Source organism: Notolabrus celidotus, chromosome 1 (genome assembly GCF_009762535.1).
Source record: "Notolabrus celidotus isolate fNotCel1 chromosome 1, fNotCel1.pri, whole genome shotgun sequence".
Classification (NCBI taxonomy): Eukaryota; Metazoa; Chordata; class Actinopteri; order Labriformes; family Labridae; genus Notolabrus; species Notolabrus celidotus.
This window is the reverse complement of record NC_048272.1, coordinates 13881089-13902754: the sequence shown is the minus strand read 5'-3', so window position 1 is coordinate 13902754 and position 21666 is coordinate 13881089. Positions and strand designations below refer to the sequence as shown.

The following is a 21666-nucleotide window of genomic DNA, read 5'->3' as shown; positions in this document are numbered from 1 at the left end:
GTCTATGGTTAGTAACTTGGATGGGACAAGGAGAGTTAAAGTAAGTGATGGGCAGAGAGAGGTTTGAGATAAGATCTCAGTGTCAGATCCCCCGGCAGTCTAAGTCTATAGAAGCATAACTAAGAGCTGGTCTAAACATGAGCCAGCTCTACCTATAAGCTTTATCATAAAGGAAAGTTTTAAGCCTACTCCTGAAAGTAAGAGAGGGTGTCTGCCCCCCAGACCCTGACTGCTATGACTCCAAAGGAGAGGTGCCTGATAACTGAAGGCTCTACCTCCCATACTACTTCAAGAGACTTTAGGTACGATGAGCAGGCCTGCATGCTGGGAGTGTAGTGATCTAAAGGGGTAATATGGCACCATGAGCTCTTTAAGATATGAAGGTGTCTGACCATTAAGAGCTTTGTATGTTCAGTCAATGCTGCTACCCATCGTGTATCAAATGATACTACCTACTCTAATCATGGCTTCAAAATGAAACTAAAACTCTTAATTGTAACAACAACTATGCGGTTACATTAAGGTCACTCTGCACCTAAACTATTTCATCATATTATTAACTTCAGCAACACAATTTCCACAATTGGGAAAAATACCTACAAACCAAACCCAGGGTGTGACAAGGCTATCCACTTTCTCATGGTACTGTTACTGTTAAAAGGCAAAATATTAAGCTTGTAGTTTCATGTTTATGCTTGTATGAATCACATTCTATAAGACCTAGATAGAGAGCGCTTTGATGTGACTGAGGCCCACCTGGTGCCAAACAGTCCTCCCACTCTCTCTCTGTCTCTGAGGGGACCTGGAGGAGCTGCAAAAACCTCAGACCGGGGGAGTCTGCAGTACGACAGCAGGCATTATTTCTCAGAGAAGGATGATAGATGCAGAAGTGTTTTGGTATTACTCCGCTTCTCAACCTCTAAAGGGATTAAGGGCCCGATCAAGGCTGCAATGTAGGTGATAAGAGTCAAAAACAAGAAGAAGAAGTGAGTCACACGCTCTAATCCCCTCTGCAGCGCTCTCAGCAGCAGACACTTAAGCATCCTCCTCTGCTCGACATGTCCGCCTCGGAGACGTAAGGAGCTTAGATGATACAGCATATTTTCTTTTCATGTTTCAGAAACTCGAGGTAGCGCTTGCAGTCATGGCCTTCTGATTTGTTTTGAATCCTGAGAAAACACTGACTCTTACAGAAGAAGACAGGGTTGATGTAACAATAATAACCAAATGAAGATAGCCGTATAATTCGGACTGAGGTAGCTTTCCTTTGATACTGAGGACTGTGATACTAAAATGTGGGCAGACTTGGGAATTGTTGTCGGCTTACCAAGAGAGATTTTAGGATCAAGCTTTTAGGGGTCCTTTTCTCACCACTGAAAAACGTATCTGTTATCCGTTTCCTCAACAAAAACAACCAACCTATAGCATTTTGAAATCTCTGGATTTCCCGAGTGGATAGATTGTCCTCCACATCATGAGAAGTTATTTAGAATTTAGTGTCTAGCTACCTTTTAGCTTTGATATTTTGGTTGTAAAATTGTCAGCCCACTCACTCACTTTGGTAAGATACACGCAGGTCTGAGCTACCTGTCAATATTTAACAGGATGCTACATTATCACAAGTCATAACTCAAGTTAGCCAGAGGACTTAACCACCTTAATACAAGATGGTTAATATCTTTAGCTGCTGCCCTTCTGAACACTTTTACAACCCACTGCTCCCCGTTGCTCTCTTGTGTTGTGCATACAGTTTTATCATGAGTTTTAGATCTAATACACATAATGATAAACACACATGAGATGTCACAAAACCGTGTTCCAAACAGATTAAAAACAATATTATTAAACATATCATTAGGCTTTGTATTGTCCCTCTGATAGCTTTGTAGTTGCTTAACATGAATTACTTTGAAAAAAATGATTTACTTCAATTATTTCTCAGACTGGTGTCTTTGAAACCCTACATCTCTGTCTCTTAAAGAGACAGACGTCAAGCATGAACCTGGCATTCTGGAAGCCTCCTTCATTGTTGCGATGCAACAAAGTTGTGCTTCTTTTTTTTAAATGACAAATTACCTATTTTAACCACTAATAACATCACGTTTTAAGCAAATCTCATGATGATCTCTCTGAATTCTTGTGAGACTTTTTGAACAAGCCTTTAAAGCAATGTAATCATGTTAAACTGTGTCATTCAAGTCAGCTGTGCCTCTCATTGGAAGACTCAAAATCTCAATAACTTCGATATTGCCGTGTTAGACAAACCCCCCCCCCCCCCCCCCCCCCCCGGTACAGTGTGTGCCGATCGAGAAATTAGCTATCCAGACTACACTCATCTGTATACCAGGCTGTAAACATGTTTATTTCTGCTGTAAAGATCAGCTTTTTTGAATTGGTGTGTATGTGGTTTCCAGTACTTCCAGAGCTGGCCTAAGTGGATCCTAGATGGATTGCAGTTTTTAGCACTTCCACATTAGACTCATATTTTTAGACCGGAGGTTGCCACTTGGTTAAACATCATCATCTTTAATATTTTGTCAACTTGTTCAGAGCTTTAGTTGGCAGCCTGTTAATATAATGTTAAGATCTGTTAAGATCAATATAATACTTGATCTTGCCGTTCTGCTTCTTCAGCGAGTCCAGCAGTGCCTTGTACCTGGCTGAGCCAATGCCCCGCTTCACCTTGGACAGGTTGATGGCCTCCTCATCGCTTGTATCACCCAGCAGGGCTGGGGTAGGCTTGGTGGCCACCCACTGTTGTTGGGGAGCCGCTGGAGGGTGCATGGGAGGGTCTATGATGATGGAGTTCCCAGAGTAAGGGTGGTGAGGCCCCGCTTTGTCCTTCACGGACGTGGCAGCTGTAGCCTGCTTTGCATCAGGGTCCTACTCACCCTGCTGGTATCCCATGTTGCATAACCACCCGCTCACTATTCATTAACCCCAACTTAATATCATCATGGCAACATCTAATAAGTTATTAAGAAATTCAAGTTTGGCTCATTCAAACCCAACCATTTCAGTCAGTCACACAGCACTGTGCATGACTTATTGCCACAAACTCCTGGGAAAAGCTAAGCTGTTTCACTAACACCTGGTTATTCATTATTTACTGCTTATTACGAAAACACATCTCCATTCATTTTTAATAAGTTACATAATTGTGCCTTTTCACCTTAAAAACATGTTTAATGTGTTGTATTAAGCCTTCAGCCCCTCTCCTTTTCTGATTCCTATATCCGTCCTTCCTTCCTTTGCACAGGGAATCAGTGAGAGCAGATTAGAAAACATCCCGTCTTTCAGGTAAGGGGACTGAATTAAATCCAGGCTTCAGGGGCTCAAAGTACAAGACATTAGAAAAACTCAGCAAAATCCTCCCTTCGCCAAAGATCTGGAGCAAATTCTGCGCAGAAAGACGGATAAAAGGATGCGCTAATTTCAGCGTTATTGGTTGTCCTACTAAACCCTGTTATATAATATAGTGTTGAGGATTTAAATCAGCTACCTTGACTGCTTCCCATTGAGTGTGGGAACAATTTATGTTCACATACTGACACATAGTGGTCACTTAAGAGTATTGCACAATATAATGTGTAGAGAGGATAATACATTTAGATGAGCTAGTTGAACAGTGCATATACTGCAATACAAGCGGTCCTCTGTATGCCTTCTATTGATTCATGAACAGGCTGGTTTCACTGTATAGAATCAATACTTAATCAACTACAGCTAACAAAATGCAATCCCTAATGTTTTTCCATTTAGTCTCCATCTCTTAAAAAACACATTTTTTTTCATTCTTCTCAAATAAGTCAAATCAGTTTGAATAAAAGTTTAATTCACAAAAATACATTGACCAATATAATGAAAATGTACTAAAATGTACTTTAATAATCCATAAAAGCTGGAACATCATTGACAGAAAAACACAAGAAGCATTATTAGAGTTGGTTTAGTATAATATATTTCAGCTTCAAGAGACATAGAAATCAATCCTTATTTTTCCCCATATTTCTTCTATAAAAGACCCATTTTTTTTCTGAAGCATTATTATGCAAAAATGGCATTAGAATATATTATGGGAGCTATGAAATCCCAGTGACTGAGTATAAAATTAAGTCACATCAGAGAGTGATATTCGCTGAAGAGAAGTCCATGAACAACAGGGCGAACAAAGAAAAAATATATATAATAAAATAATAATACATATTATAGACCTTGATCTATCATCACTGACATGACAGGCATGGAGAATAGGTGTATGGCTATAAAAAATTTCTCACTTTTCCACTTGATTTCACTTGAAAACATCTACACTTAATAACTGATGCATTTTTTCATGCTCGTTTTTGAAGAATATTTATAATCATACAACTAAAGAGGTCAACTTCCATGTCGTTCAAATACGATATTGATATTGAAAAAAAAAGATGAAAAATACTGAAGTTCTAACTCTGTTTTTCCTTCTTTAAACGCTGTTAATTTTTCTTTTTCTTTAACTGTCAAAAAATGAAAGTACAGGGGGGCTGCTCTGTGGCCATTTAGGCGGCTCGTGGACACGTGTTTTCTAAACTTTCAGAGGCTTTTATCATCATCATCATAAGTTTGTGTTGTTTGCAGAAATGGAGACTGTCCATTCAGGGTTCACACTGAAACTGAGACACAGAGGAAGGTCCTCAGAGGCGAGAGTTGTCTCTCTCGCTTACTGTCTTTCTCTCACTCTATACTCTCTCCATCTCTCTCTCTTTCGTGTAGGTCGCGTCCTCGTCTTTGATAGGAGCAGTTCAGTCAGCTGATTCACCGTTTATGGCTGATGGAGGTTTGAGGGTGGGGGTGGGGGGCTGTTGGAATGCTGGCACGTTCCAATCAGGGCAACAGTTCTTCATTACAGCATTTCTGCAAAACAACACAGCGGTTATGAGTTCTAGATTCATGTCTTCAATACAGTTTTCACAACAGTACATGCAGTCAGTGCTCTCTAGTGGCAGGTTGATGGCATTACACGTGTAAGGGGAAAACAAATTTAGGCCAGTATACAGCACATAAGGAAGAAAATGTGGGTTGTCACTCAAGCATCACTTTTAAAATATCAGTCCTACTTATATACGGTGTGAGACAGTGTGGCCAGCAGGTTAATGGTCAGTAGGAAGCAGACTCAGGAGACTTAACTTGAGGTCCTATCAGTGGATACTTATTTACTAGTGCAGCAACAGCACATTAATACAAGGGACCGAAAATAATTAAACTCACAACAGCATAAATCCTGGTGTCTTATTGACTGTCCTATCCAGCCCACAGACAACTGAGTACATACAGAGGCATACACCTCCATTTACCAGCATTTGACCCCAACCACTCTTGGTGAGGCACGCACTTCATCATGCAATAGGAAAGAACACACAGAACCACTTTGGTAGATAGTCAAATTACCTTCACTACCTGAATGCGTCACACACAGCATGTGCTATTCTAGACGTCCGGGTCACACAAAAAGGACATGCATGATAATGTTGTGCGAGTAGATGAAAGTCCTTGTCGGGGGAAACAAATGAAGTGAATACGTTGGTACGTACTGCGTGAATGGAGCATGTTATATAGGAATATATAAGAATATGTGACGTGTTCAATGCTCTACTTCATTTGCTTGTTAGCAAGAGTTAAAAAATCAACAATATAAAGTTATTTAAATCACGTCTGGTGTGAACTCAACATCAGACTGTCAGCAGCTTCCCACCAGACACGGTAGTAATTTAGTCTACATTGCTGGTGACATAGAAAGCTTAAAAATTGTAGCACAGACCACCTTCACCCCTAGTTCCTGGGACAGGTAGATTTGTTTGCCGACAAATGAATTTACTCAACTCATTAGTAACCTAAGCTATGGACTGCTGCAGACCAGGTCAAAAGAAAAACACACTAACTCCTAAATAAAGATACACAGATTTTCTTTTCAGTGTACTTTACATTACTTTTTTTTACTGCTTCATCTCTGTGCTGGATCCCTGTTTCTACACATCACCTGTCTTTTACCGTCGAGTCTGAGAGCAGGTGCTGAGGCCTGCAGGGAGGGAAGAAGCCAACGATGATAAAGGGGCCATGTCCGCTTACACCTTCCCTCCTCTCCCTGGTGATTTAAAGGTGTACCAGGCTAAAGAAAGTTCAAGATAGCTCTGCAAGGGATCCTTTCTACTATTCTGTTCTTAGCATCTGAGCAGCTGCCAGGGTTCATGCAGTCCACTGATCCTCCCTCTGAGCTATGCGAGTCAGTCCGTTGAAGTCCTCCTGGGGATTCTTACAGAGACCACAGGTGTAAAAGAGGAAGATATCAGTCTGCTTCTTTTGTGGGCTTCAGCTTCCACTACCCCCTATCTAAAAAAATAAAAAAATCCACCAGCTGTGTCTCATTGTTGTGTTTTTTTTTTACTGTGCTCATGCTGCTCATATAAGATGGTTGGTGGGGATGAAAGAGTTTCCCATGATAACCGTTCTGAGGATTTCACAACAACCATGATGGTTGTATGATGGCAGAAGACTCACCGCTGTCAATTTAGAGCGACAGGTTGAGTTCAAGCTCAAAACAAAAGGAAGTTCTTAATTTATGGATTCATGTAACTCATGTACACATGTTTTATTTCTTCAGCATGCGCATTGTCTATGAATTTTACTGCACCAAGCAATGTCTCTGCTCTGCTTTGGTGTTCCTACAGAGGGCGGGGCTTATTGATGTCACACCCACAGTGAAGGCTTGATTTTCATATCAGACTGCTGAGGAGAATGTTGAGAAAAGAGGGCTCAAAATAGACAGTTTACTGACCTCTATAAAAAATATTTGCGTCTACCAGCAAAGAAAATTCCCCAGGCATAAAATATCAAGTACAGTTACACTTCCTTTAAGCTTTTCAGAATAACAGCTGAATCAGTTTTTTTCTGTTTAGTGACTTCCCCTTATTTTTTACAGAAAGCTTTTATGCTGAATGTTTATCCTGGACAGTTATTTGGAGATCAATCACAAAGTTCACAGTTTACCTAGTGAATGTTCTGAAAGTCTCATTATTTCCCTTTGGACTCATCGCCCTCCTCTGAAAATGCAGGTTTTTTGAATATCCATGAACCATGTGGGTCACTTCTGCAGGGTGGAAAATCTGATATTATGGATTAATGCGGAAGAATTACGTCCCAGGACTATAATTCATTACGTTACATGTTCAAGGTCCAGGGAGATGATTTTAGTGCAGTGAAGGAGAGGTCTTGTTTAAGATACATTTTACTTTTCTGAAATTGAGGTATCATTGGCTATACCTGTGCTTTTAGTGTTATAACAAGTCAAAATGACTGCATTAGACTTCAAACTAAACCTCTTCTAAAGCAGAGTTACAGACAACTCTTTAACACAGTCCTAGTTAATGTCCTGGTTAACTTCTGGATTTAAAGTTTGAATGAAGAAAATCTCAATAAAACATATCTAAACATCACGTAGAGTTAAAACACTGATGTGGAAATAGGACACCTGAATAATAAAAGTCTGCACATTGAAAGAAGTATACCCTCCTAACAGGTATCAGGGCTGAGCTGCTGCCTGACCCAGTGAACACAGTGAGAGTGAAAACCAATGACTCAGTAGGTCAGCAAACCAGAAAATAGCCATGTTGTGTAAAGTGAACTGTCCCATTAACTCCCTCTCTCTGTGCTGTCCGAGGCTGGCACTGTAACCCCCCCCCCCCTCCCCTCTCTCTCTCTCTGCAGTGTATGATCCAGTGTGTTGGGGGCAGTGGAACAGTGGCGCTGTAATCCCATTAGTGTTGGTTCATTGGGCTGGCCAGCGTGTGAATGTGGGGGTGCTTGAGGGAGTAGACAACGCCCGGGGCCTGCTGACAGAGGCCCCACTCTCTCACACACACACACCAGACCAGTAACTGACCAACACAGATGGATTCCGACGAGGAACGCAGTGGGAGGTTCAGCGGCCCTGGTGTCTGGGCCAGCACAATGGTTCTGTCTGTTACACTAATCCAGTGTTATCGGTAATATCACAGTTTTATTTCCCCTGCAATGCCAGATAAAAGTGAGTGAAGGAGGTAGAAGTAAGATCTGTGCTGCTTGGTAAGCTGTGCTGGTTTTCCAACACTTCTCAAAGTGTGTCAGCAGTGACTGTAGAGACTTCAGAGGGACTGAACAAAACTGTGGAAAATCTCTAGTGAAGTGCGGGTTGTTCAGTTACACCCATTTCAAGTTTTTAACAACAAAGAGGCCCTCAAGAGACACCAGGCCCACACATTTTATGATACACCGCTGCTTCAGAATGCTAACATTACATCAGCACATTTTCACACGACAGCACAAATATGCAGTGTGCTACACTTTGTATGCTTTTATTCCTACATGCAAAAGGTTCTAATGAGTTTTATCTCCCACGCCATTTATTCTCTCATGGAGGCAGACTTCTCACATATCAAACGATCCAATCAGGAAGCTTCAAAACATCTGATTTGATGTTAAGTGTCCTGATATAGATAGAAATGCAAACAACAAGTGAGTAATAGTTTCTGTCATGCTGCACAAACTGATTCTGAGACAATAAAGGAAGAAATGCTAACTCTAAACTTAAAGCATCATCATGCATTTATGACGATGTGATGTCAAACTGCAAGAAATCAACACATTTTCTTCACTATATCATAGAAAAATAAGATAAGGTTAGTTAAATGACAGACTGCTGAACATGCTACACAGTTAGCGTGTCGTTGAATGATATTTCAGCAATGTCGACACCTTTGGAAATGACAGTTCAATCAAAAATCCTCTAGTTTAAGGACAAAGTGTCACTGCTTGTTTTGAGAATCCTGTTGCTCATGCATGATGGTCATATGCTGTTTTCTTAACCTTCAGACAGGTACAGTGTGTGCTGAACATCCTGCATGAGCCGCAAACACAGGAAACCTTGGTTATGACCTTTTGAAAAACTCAAAATCAAACAAGTCAGAGGAGCGGCTCAAACCTGTCTTTCAATCTTCCTTTTTACATTTCTAACACTTCTATAGGTTGGTTAGCCAGTCCAGGACTTCCTATATGAGCTAGCTTAAACCTAGAGATTGTCATTAAGGTGTAATCTATATCATGTTTTAATGTTTGGAGAGTGATAGTTTCAGTGATTGCTCTGTACAGCCTCTAAAAGATGCATCTTTTGGATTCAGATTCCACTAATGAACATGACTCTGTAAGCTCATACACTACACAGGTATTTCAGAGTGCCTTGCTCCAAGTACTATGCTGATGTGTCTTGTTTTGTTTGCCTTAAATATTGTGTGTAAATAATGCATTCACTGCTGTGACTATTCCTTTTTGATATTCTGCCTGAAAAATACAACAAGTCAGCATCAACAACCCCCTGGTGGGTTTTGAGGCAATCCTCCTTCACATTCTCATATAATTACAGAGTATCCTCGTTCTGCCTAAATTATTTGTGTATGTGTGTAAATAAAATTGAAAAAAATTTAAATGACTACATGCTTCATTTTGAATGAGTGCAAAAGCCAAGATACCTTCAGGCGACACTTTCAGGCCTTTTCCCTCTCTGGGTTTAAGGGTTTTCGTCTAAAACTTAAACAAAGATATGGGCAAGACAAATCTTTGGGTAATTCAGCCAAGAAGCTTCACTTTTCATGGAAAAATAAAAAACTGTAATGTTTGGAAACACTGAGGCCAGACTTAGTGCTCCCATGTGAGGCTGAAAACACATCATAAGATCTCACAAGATTTACTCAACTGACTGAACCTGAACTCATCTTTCAGAGGGAAACTTTCCATACCGGGCTGGAAACATTGGGACTGTGACGTTCTAAGTTGGTGAGGGAGGGGTTGACTGGGGTTAAATCTCAGGAGCTCATACTGACCTCCAACCTATGGTGGGTTTTATGTCAAAGTGATGAGATGCTAAAATTAGAAGAGGGGGTGTATACTGTGAGATTTCTGTCTCCCTGCAGAGACTTTGCTGTTACAGTTGTTGTTAGTAGTAAATAAACATGAAATAGTCATGATTTATCTATGAATTAAAAACTTTGAGCAGGGAGTCCTAGCATAGGAATGTTCTAACACTCTTATGGCACTTCTGAGCAAGGAGGGGGCAGACACTTATCTTAGGGAAGAGGCATGGTTTATCTCATTGCTATTTGTGACCATAGACTGTATAAAATATGGACGTAGTATCCATGACGTCACCCATCTGTTTCTGAAGTGCTGTTTTGAGGCCAATCGTCGGCGGGAGCCATATTGCTGCTGTCGAGCGATTGTGACGTAAAGAGACGGGCTTTGAGCCTTCTAGCCAAAAGCTACAGTGTTCCCACCTGTCAATGAAATCAGCTGTGCCTCTCATTGGAAGACTCGTAATCTCAATATCTTCAAAATTGCAAAATTGGTTTCAGGTACTTCCGGAACCAGCCTCAAGCGGATCCTCGATGAACTGCAGTTTTTAGCACTTCCGCATTGGACTCATATTTTTAGACCGGAGGTTGCCGCTTGGTTGTGACACATCGTTCAAAAGCTGGTTGATCCACAAAACTGTTTTTAAAAGTGTTTAAAAAATGCCTTCTCAGGGGCACCGTTGGTCTAGCGGTCTAAGCGCCACCCAATATACAGAGGCTATAACCCTCGTCGCAGAGGTCACAGGTTCAATTCCAGCCTCTACCATTTACTGCATGTCCTTCCCCACTCTCTACTCCCCATATCTCCTATCTCTCTTCAGCTGTCCCATCAAATAAAGGCAAAAATGCCCAAAAATATGTCACAAAAAAATGCCATCTCAGCGATAACGGGCAAAGAATCTGACCAGATTGTTTTTCAATTGTTTTTAATGTAATCATTATTTCTGTTAAATAAATTGAAAGCTACACTTTAAAAGTATCAAGCTTACAAAATGCTTTAAAACACATGATGAAGCCTCTTCACATGCTGATAGTTAAATCAGTGTTTCCCACACATAAGGCAAGGCAAGGCAGCTTTATTTGTATAGCGCATTTCATACACGAGGGCAACTCAATGTGCTTTACATTAAAACATTAAAACATAGGTCTAATAAACCTGCAGGCGAACCATATACGCACTATTTTCACCACACACGCAATACACAGCATCTATGACAATGAACTAATGTGTGATCTGCCCTCACTCAGCAGTCCTCTGTACACGAGACAGATATGTCAGTTTTTCTGTCTCTCCTAAAACGCATTGAATGTAGTTTGATGTTCCATGTTAAATATGAACCTGGAATGATTATGGCCCGGTTGCGGTCCCGGCTGACACCTGTTCGAATACATGTTTATTTTTCTCAAAAAGAACGAGTAGGCAGAAAACTGGACACTGTGAGTCTAAGGGACTTTTCTGTTAGTATTATGAGCCTTCACTTTATAAGACTATGTCCGTGGAGAATATTTTTATGAGCCTGATCGTTGATAATCAGTGAATTAAACATGTTGTACCTGTATTCAATACCGTATGTTATATGCATTTTGTTGCTGTAGAAAATATAATTTAGGGGGACAAAACATGTTTGGCCATCTTTTTTACATAAGAATAATAATGTTGTTTTTTTTATTGATTAATCAATAATTGATCGTTTAAATTTCCAAAAATTGATCATGGAAAATACTTAAAATGTGCATCCCTACGCAAGGCTCAGTTATCGGGAGAGCAAAGTCAAGAGGGAAATTGCTGCATTTTTCCAGTTGCTGAATATATTGCAATCACTTTCCATTGTGACGATAATACGTTGTTGTGTTGTTGCGTTGGCTTTTCCATGTGAGCACAAACAGAATTAATGCTTAATCTTAACATTTTATGAACTCACTGTCATTCATTGTTTGGGGTATATTCCTCCTATTTCACATTCTCACTATTTCCTCCTCAGCTTGAGAAACTCTTAAGCTTCTTGAAAGTCCTCCTCGTTACTCCTAACAGTTTTTCACCTTAGGAGCTCTTTTAAGGACTACGATGCTTTGTGAATACCTTTTATCTTTACAAAAATCTAGTCTCAACTTTTTGGGAAAATTCTAAGAAAATATCACGATTCAAAAAGTTTCTGAGACTCTTTGTGCAAAGAAGCTTTATGACTACTGAATTATTACAAAGTGAGGTTAAAAAACTGCCTCTACCAAAATGTTCACTGTCGAGCTGTAAACTATCATCCATGATAATTGACTATTACATAATTTATGGTAAGTTTCAGTAAAGGGAGATTTATATTAAAAGCCTTGATCCTCTGTTTAGCAGAAATGACAGTAAATATTGGCTTGGTTTTCGTGTCTTTTTTCATACTTCCTCATCACTAGTATCCGCTGAAACTGTAAAAAAAATGCTGCGAACAGAAATGAAAAAGAAGAAGTGATTCTAATTCTCTGGGAAACAACCTGATGAGCAATTAGGATTTCCTCAGACGTGACCAGCTGCTGCAGCCTGCTGAGGTATGAATCTATATCCAGCCATCATATACTGACTCATTCATTTATTTATTTAACAGCATGAAGATTATAAAAAACACTAATGGAAGCCCTTCACACTGTCACAGGCTGACTCAAGGGATGCAAACTCGTCCAGAAACGTTGACTGGTTCTGGAAGTAAACAGCTTTAAAAAAAAAAGAAAAAAAAAAGGCATTCAGGATGACAACTAAATTTTTTTTTATAGAGTGACAAGACATGAAGTCCCACACATGGAGCTGACGAGAAACTGTTTGACTGACTGGTTGTCACATGGAGAACTTCCTTATCGGAATAAAACTATATTTTTAACCCAAGACACAGACACATCACTCTGCTCTGAACGCCAACATGTTCTATAGAAACAATACACAAACAAAAAACCCTTCACATGAACTTGGTGCAGTTAGATCCATCCAGGTAAGATCCTGTGTTAACATGAGGTCAAATCCCTCAGAATAAACAGACCCTGTTCCACTGAGTAGATCTTTTTCACAACTTTTTCTTCTCATAGTATCTGTCGAACCACGACCTACCTGGAGGAGAGGATCTGTCTCCAGATTATGCCTTCAAAGGTTTGACATTTTGTCTTTCGGTGCTTAAGTTCTTCTTCCAGGGCTTAAGACAACACCAAAACTGTGGTCTTGTAAAGCTATGTAGATAAATCTAACGATGTCGCCGCAGGCTAACAAACTCTTAACAAACTTTGACAAATGTAAGCAGCTTTATCTAAGGTGACATAAAAAGATCAACACGATTGCGTAACACTAATCAACCTTACGGCCAGAGTATGCATAGTGACAAGAGAAATATGTCAGCCACCGGGCCTCTGTGACTAACACTAGGTGTTATGAAATGTTAGACTCACACACACACCTGGCTCAGAGCTGCTGCAGGGGCTGGAGGGGGGTCTTTAAAGCAGGACACAGTTGGATTTCTTTTTTGCCTTCTTCTTTTCCACTGGCGTTTTCCTATTTATCTGTCTGACCAGGTCATAGAAGATCTGAGGAAGACACAACAGAGAAAAACAAAGATTTATCTTTGTCAGAGGTGGAGCTATTGATTCGTTCATGCAGCTGTGAATGTGAATGATTGTGAGTGAATGTGAATGAATGTGAATGAATGCTGTGAATGTGAATGAATGTGAATGAAGCATTTCAAAGGTAAGTTGAATCCACTGAGTTTTACTACCAGCATCTTAGAATCTCCTGTTTACCCAAAACAAAACTCTGGTGAGGTAACTGTATCAGCATAGAAATATAATACTGTGTCGCTACTTAGGAGCAGAAATTCATAATATGGTGGTTTGTGTCTGAGCATACTCACATCGAGGACGTTGATCTTTGACTTTGCAGAGGACTCTAAAAAGGCACAGTGGTTCCACTGTCTGGCCAAGTTCTGGCCCTGCTCCTTCCCCACAACACGCTCATCCTCCAAGTCGCACTTGTTCCCCACCAGGATCATTGGCACCTGAGGAAGAAGAGAAAGAGAGTGAGCAGGAGGAGTGCTACTCTTATAGCATCTAGCAGTCGGTATTTGTGTCTTGATGTCTGCTGCGGTTCAGATTTCCTTCGGGGAAAATAATGAAGTTGAATAATGTTAAAGTTGTAGGAATTTAAATAAATGCATCAATTAATACAGAACTTGTTAACACAGGGGAGGGAATACAATGTATTCTAGGGAATGAGAAATTAAATTCCAATAAAACATGTGCAACATTTATTTTAAGTGGTGAGAAAGTGGTACATAAGTGAGCCTGAAGTAATAATGAGGAGAAAATACAGTGAGTCAGGAAGGAAGGAAGGAAGGAAGGAAGGAGAGAAGGATAGAAAGAAAGGAGTAGAGAAGAAGAGAAAAAAAAGAGAGAAGGTAAGAGGGAGAGCAAGAAAAAAATCAAGAAATAAAGAAAGCAAGGAAGAAAGAGAAAGCAGGAAAGGAAGAAAGAAAGGACAACAGAAGGAGCAGGAAATAAAGACTGCAAGGAAGAAAGCACAAAATAAAGAAAGAAAGGAGAGTAGGAGAGAAAGAAAGGAGGACAGGAGGGAAAAAAGAAAGAGGGTAAGAAGGAGAGCAAAAAAGAAAGAAAGAGCACTCCTGTTAACTTGCTCAGAATCATACAAATTAGGGATTATAATTTAAAAGAATATATTTGCTCTATATGATCTATGATGTAATTTTGCATGTTTGCATTAATCTTTTCAATGTGCATTTAAAGATGTATATTAAAATAAGAGTAGTGATTCAAAGAATACTGACGTTTAGATGATGCTAAAACTCTAATACTTGGTTTGGATTCAAAATGTTTAGTATATATAGATTTTAACCCACAGACAGCATTAGCAGCTGTACTTGAATGAACAAAGCCTTGAAAGCATCTTGTTGCCATTGATTTTCTGTGAATTTAATGGATGGTCAAAGTCCAATCGTAAAATTAAAAATAAATGTCTGAGGAATGTATTTATTTGTTTAGTTTGCTGTTTTCTGTTTAAAATAAAACAACAAGTGTAAGCCTGTAGACTCATTCTTACTGGACTCACTGGTGACATTACAGTCTAATGTGGTTCAGCACCAAGGGTGGACATTTGAACAGGGAGGTAGAGAGCGTAAGAGAAGGGCAATATTTTCAATAAAACGCTTAACTCATGTGCATATACCAGAGTGGACAGATAATGAATAACAGCTAATAGTCTATTAGTTGTTATTTTGGAGGCTGGATTCGATTGTTGCAAAGACAATCAATGAAATTAATCCATCCCAATGGGAAAGAAGGAAAAGTCATTTTGGTTACACAACAGTGACAGAGGAGGTTTAAGAATCAATACAAACTAGCAACGAAGGCAGTTTTTGGTTTTACTTTTTGGAAAAGGAAATCCTTTTTTAACCAGAACTTAAAAGAAAACCGCAGAGAGGACAAACACTGACAAGAAGTGCAGATGAGTTCGGAATCTCCCGAATAGCCAACACTTCTGCTTTTCGTGCCCCTAGTTAGACGTTTCAGCTGCCAAGGTCAAAAAACACAAAAACCCTCAGAGGAAGAAAGAATATTCTGGGCAAAAACTTCTGCTCTAACTGTCACAGTGGGCAAAGACGGGGCAGCCAGGGTGTCAGGATGCGTCTCATCCTGCCTGCTGTTTCCTGACCGGCTATCTAGGGAGCACGCTGGACCCGGAGGAAGTAATGGCAGCCCCGCCCAGCTGGGATAACATCTCTTTCCTTCCTGAATGTTTTCGAACATTTCAGCTGGATTCCACGCTCCGGCTGCTCTCTGGAATTACATGATAGTGTGAGACTGTTTGTTTGTGTGTGTCTGTTTGTGGGTGCTTGCCTTCACTCAGCGCGCAGTATAATTTCACATCTCAGCTTAGCTTTACTATACCACCCACATTTCAAAAGTATCGACAACAGAGAAAGGTTCAGGTTTGAAGAGGTATTATGTGTTTTTCACAGCTTTGGAGAGGTTTACAGGGTATTTGTGTTTTTGGTTTAGCTTAGTAAGCAGGATACATAATCAAGTAGTGGAACATTGTGCAGGCAGCACAACAGGCTTTAATAATATATCTGAAAGGAGAAATCTATTTGTGGTGGGCCTGCAAAGTAATAAATCAATGCATGGGAAATCCTGCTTTCCCTGCATCCTTCTTGTCCAGAAAACAGCCCCAAGACATGTCTTGTGGATCTGGCAAAACTGGGTATTTGTAAGCAATATGCAAGAACCCTGACATGCACTAACTTGCTTCAAACTAGCCTCTCCCACCCACACAACTTCTGTTCAAAGGTTGTTTTTTGACAGCAGCATGGCTGTCAGAAATCGCCCCAGAAGTAGTTCAATGTTTGAAGGCCTAGAGTGAATATTCCTGGCTCCTTTTTCCTTTTCTCTTTCTCTCTCTCTCTCTCTCTCTCTCTCTCTCTTTCTCTTTCTCTGGGCTGAGGGGCAGACGACAGGAAGCTGCGATGTTTAGATTAACCCCATGGAGGTTGCTGCTTGATGTTTGATATCCAAACAAGCCCTCGCTCTGGACTGCTGAACGACATTTCTCCCATGGGGTCCTGGGAGAACCGGTGGTATGCCCTCCCAACACAAACTTTGAGCCATGCTGGGATAAAAAGGATGGGGAGAGGGAGAGAGAGATAGAGGGGGAACGATGGCAGGATGGGAGGTATGCAAGGGAAAGAAAAATGTCCAGTGTCAGCAGCACACAAGGCAGCATTAGCCTACTTGTAGAATCCATGCAGCCCACAGAGAATCTGTTCAGACTCTGTTAACATGCTACAGACAGGTCCTGTCCCGCCCACACTGGCATGCTGGAGACTGGATTGTTGGGAGCACAGAACAGGGGGAGTATAGAGTAAATGAATGGAGCCAGGCGCTGCAAATGGAGCAGTGAGTCACAAACATGGAGTCAGTTGTTAGTAACATCCAAGTCACACAATCAGAGACGTAGACAGCCCAGAAAAGTCATAAGACCTCTCTTACATAAGAAATGTGGAAGGAAGTACGGGAAGTGAGCTTTTAATACACCATTGACTGCTCACTTACTTTATGCTTCACTCTTAACCACTTTTTTTAAGGGCTGTGGAATTTTGGCCCTACTGTGCTCAATACATAGTCTTAATGAGCTTGGCAATTGTAAGTAGGTCTGTACATTCTGCCAGCTTTGCAGCAAATGGTGCGTGGAAGAGCTGAGAATGAGAACAGCTGTAGCTGCAACTACAATGTTTGCAATCGCTTAGAGAAGGCTTTCTCGGAATAAGAAATAAGTCCTCGTGCATGAAAAAAAAAGGACATTTTAAGCATTTCCTTTGGTTGAGCATTCCTGCATGAGGCTAAGGAAGATAAACAGATGTCACGACCATCAGAGGTAAAGGCTTGAATCACTAAAAGACTGATAGCTGACGGAGAAGGGGTAATGGCCAGATAGTGGTGAACGTAAAGTCGGTGAGAGGGAACACATTTTGAGAGGAAAAGGGCAGTAAGTGTTTTTCTAGCACGTTAAAGGAGCCACCGATCCATCTGATAGCCTGAGGCTAACCTCAGCTCCCTCGCCGCAGAGGCTCTAATGAAGTACCACAGCCTCAAAATCCTGTGTGCTTTTGATGAGCTGAGGCTTTCTTTACACATCATCCCTGACAGTCCAATCACCCACACGGAGTGCCAGACCACAGCAAGACCGCAGGGCCAGCCATGGAAGAGAGGAGGCAACAGGCGATGAAAAGGCCAGTCAAAACAAAAAGCACAGGAGAATACTGGCACAGATAAAAGACAGAAGAGGGGGGCAAGAGAGAGATGGGTACAAAACGCTTCCATGCCAGGCTGCAGAGGGGATCATTAGATGGTTGACAGGGAACAGAAAGAGAGAGAATGAAAGAGGGAGAGAGACAGAGAGAGAGGGTTATGGTAACATTCATTCCCTCCAGAGATCACCAAAAAAGGGCATCTTGGATCCTGCTGACGTACTATCTGCCCCAACCAGAGAGGGGATGGAGGGCTTACTCACTCGACAGCCTCACAGTCTGACCAGAGATACAGAAATATGGAAATGTGCTTTTGACAAACAGCGAGCTAACAAGATGACACATCCGATATTTATTTGTGCTGTCACTGATCCAAGCTGAAGGGCAGTGCACGAGGGGAAAACCACACTGGATGAACAGGAAGCAAGAATAAGCGTTGAAAATCTGACGGACAAAGAAATTCCTCTTGGTTTTACTAGACTCTTCAGTTTGGGCTGTGGCTCTGTGTCCGTGATAAACACAGATGAAGTAATCAAACCGCGGGGACCTGCTCGACGCTAATGACAGCTAATGCTAGGTTACGAAGAGTAAACAAGTCTCTCCGAGTGCTCACTCATTGTTTTTATTCTACGGACAACACAAGAATAACAGCGTGACACCATCTGCGTTATGTCGAGGTAATAATCATTTGTGGTATAAGATCCAGTGAATACAGTGTTGAATGGTATCCATAGCAACAGTGCAATCTGGTTCTGAACAATGTAGGCGGCTGAGAACACCAGGCGGTTATAACCTATCTGTACTACTTTCAACTGAGTGTGTCTCTAACAACCCATTCAACCCCATGAAGAAGAAAAGAAGTATGAAACTTGAGTGTGCCGACGGTTTACTCACATCCTCTGTGTCCTTTACTCGTAGAATCTGTTCTCTCAGGTCCTGCAGGTCGTTAAAGGTGGACTGTGCTGTGATGGAGTATACCAGGGCGAAGCCTTGGCCATTCTTCATGTACAAGTCCCTCATTGCTGTGAACTGCTCCTACACAGCGGGAAGAAAGAAGAAGAAAAGGCTCTGTATATGCTCTCTGAAGTTTGATTAATAGTTATAGAGTAATATTAAAACATCCTTATCAAGTCAAAGCGTTTTGTATCCACACATGTAAATAAAGCACAGTGGAAAAGCAGTTATCAACAGTACTCACACCCCTGAGCCGTGTGGGAGGACTGTCAGCACCCTTTGATTTTTCGCACTAGAAACACGTGTGAGCATGAATGTTGCTTGTGCACCATCAGCATGCATCCAGTCCAAACACACTATGGTATGCTTGTTTCAGAAACTAAACGAAAGCTATTCCTGGAGCACCAAGCAGACTCAAAGTCTGCAGCCGACCATGCTGAGACTATGCAGGGTCTGGAGCCGTGTGCCAACATGCTGGTGTTTAGTAGGTATAATATTACTTAACACTATATAGCTGAAATATCATATCAAAGACAAGTTTTCACCAGACTTTTAAATTCCAACCAGAGACTGACTCAAGTTAGAATCTTTAGGCTGACATGGATTCAGAATTTTGGCAGGAAAAATCTACAGATTCATTTTATTTTTAACATTTTTGTGTCATTTTGCCTTTATTGAATAGGACACTTGAAGAGAGACAGAACGTGAGGATAGTATGCAGTATAACAGGGACATACTTGGGAGTCGAACCAGTGACTGCCATCGAGCCTGTAGCAGACTGTTTTCAAAACCGCCTGCTACATAGTACCTACTATGTAGGATGTAGTAGGCAGTAGTTACTGCATACTGCATACTGCATTTGAAGGTAGTCTGTAGTATGACTGTTCTGTTGGATCTGTTCTGCAGGATAGTGGGTCAGGTGTCGCTGGATTTCCGGTTTCGGAAAGCGGAAGTAAACAACGGCCAAGCTTATCATGAAACTGCTTCTTTAGCGTCCATATATGATTTCAAAAGTTAAGAAGTGGTTTATATCCAATTCAATGATTTTTACAGAACCTAAAAACTGAGTGCCCCCGTCAAAAGAATACAAAAGAAGAAGCATCACATTAGCGCTTTGCATTGTGGGAAAAAGTACGTGAGTGAGACTGGTCTGAGATTTTTTTCAGTATCAGTACGACATCCGGGTGGCATACTAAAGATTTTGCTCTTGTTCACATGCTACATACTGAATTTTGTCCAAATCAGTTCGTACTACTAGTACAGTAGGCGGTTTCAAAACCAGCATATGACTGTGTACATGGGTGCACGCTGTAACCAATAGGCTTTAACAGCATCCTAGAAATGTACAGATTCTAATGTGGCCGCCAATGTTGTAATAGTCAACTAGAGTGTAATCACACCTGTTCAACCTGGTTTGTGCGTACATTTTGCAACAAGTATGTGTTGACACCATTTGAATCCCCCTGGAACATTGTTTCCAGCATTAATGTTCTGCAAACAATCATAATAATGCTGCATGTCACACTGTTCGTGAAAAGCCCATACAGGCCTGATGATATCTGCTGAACGATATATTGAGCAGGTTTTGGTTTTAACTGATGATGACACAAGATCAAGTGTCAAGGGATCACTTACATTATGAATTGATCATTTAACAAGAGCAGGAATATTTGCACCACATATCGGAGCAATCAATCTAAGAGTTGTCTAGACGTTTCATTCAAAAGGCACAAATGTCAACCCCAAGGGGGAAATATGTGCCAAGACTTTTCGGTCTGGACCAAAGGGGGGGACTGACCTGCCTGACCATGCAGCATTACAACCTAAATGTCAGTGTTCAATACAGCGACTCAGGGGTCCTTATAAACAGCAAAACAGGGCCTCAACAGAGATTTCAGTGGTGTGGAGTTCACTTACTGTGCCTGCTGTGTCGAGAATTTCAAGCATACATTGCTGCCCATCTACCTCCACTTGCTGTAAGAGAAAGAAAAGGGCAACAGGTTAGATAGTGTAGAGCCGGTACATAATGTTTCTAATAGTGCAGACAATAAGAGTCAGGAGAAATAAAAAACACAGAGGGAAGAAGAGGAGAATATATGTAGAGAGAGAAAATGGAGGATAAAGAGAAAAACAACAGAAAAAGAGGGAGAGGAGAAAAAACAAGAGCACAATATCATGACGTGAACCTGCAGAGCAGCTGCTAACAATCAGCTCATTCCTCTCCCCCACTCAGTCTCTCCCTCTCCCCCCTCGAGGGACACTCACCTTTCTGTACGAGTCTTCTATTGTAGGGTCATATTTTTCCACAAAGATTCCCTGTACAAACTGAACTGTCTGCAAGAGAAGAGACACACAGCAAGCGCACGTCAGCTCAATGTGACCTCCGTGCCACAAGAACAAAAACATCCTGAGTGGCAAATATGGCCGAAGTGCCATGTTTCCTTGATGTGTTACCACAACAGCTCTGTAGGACGTGAAGGTTATTTAGGATGCCAGTCAGGATGCAGACTGATTGTTTTTTAAGGTCACATGAAAAAGGAAATAACGAGTCTAAGTTAGGACAAAGCTATTTTGAGGAGCATGCTAAATGGTAGGTTTACATTAGGGTTAGAGGAGTTCAACTGATTATATCTTAAAGGTGTAAACATGTCAGCATGCCAGTTTGAGGGATTAACCTGACTTCGACACCTGGCAGAAATTAGCTTAGCGGGCACGTAACATCCCATAGACGTTTATGACCCCGTGAAAACACTGGATTATCAAAACAGCACATGGAGAAGTGTTTCTTCTTCTTCTTCTGTTTCTCATCAATCAACAAAAAAAGGAGAACATGGGCTGAAGTTTTCAATCAGTGCAATGACTTTTTGTATGTTTAGGTGATTCCCACATCAAGAAGCAATGGCATGCAAATAAATAGTAACTCAAGACAAACAGGCCTGCTCCTAATTTCCTGAAAAATAATAGCATGATGTCTTTAAACACACAAAGAAAAAGAAAAAAAAGATGCTGCAGTTAAA

At 41.0% G+C, this 21666-nt stretch overlaps 1 protein-coding gene across 7 annotated transcripts in view; it reads right to left on the bottom strand.

The window, feature by feature from the left end:
- Nucleotides 1–3862: 3862 nt before the first annotated feature.
- LOC117816393 (ras-related protein Rap-1A-like) overlaps nucleotides 3863–21666 on the bottom strand; it is a 31329-nt gene continuing 13525 nt past the window's right edge. For 4 of the 7 annotated variants that reach the window (XM_034688631.1, XM_034688640.1, XM_034688650.1 and 1 more), the window contains exons 3-8: nucleotides 20915–20983; nucleotides 20567–20623; nucleotides 18590–18730; nucleotides 13790–13933; nucleotides 13340–13466; nucleotides 3863–4893 (exon numbers count right to left, since the gene is read on the bottom strand). In XM_034688631.1, coding sequence (XP_034544522.1) covers nucleotides 13377–13466; nucleotides 13790–13933; nucleotides 18590–18730; nucleotides 20567–20623; nucleotides 20915–20983 — 501 coding nt within the window. In that variant the 3' untranslated portion in view covers nucleotides 3863–4893; nucleotides 13340–13376. Of the gene's footprint in view, nucleotides 4894–12475; nucleotides 12612–13331; nucleotides 13467–13789; nucleotides 13934–18589; nucleotides 18731–20566; nucleotides 20624–20914; nucleotides 20984–21666 lie in introns of those variants that run through there. The other 3 variants (XM_034688662.1, XM_034688679.1, XM_034688670.1) reach the window with 3 other exon arrangements.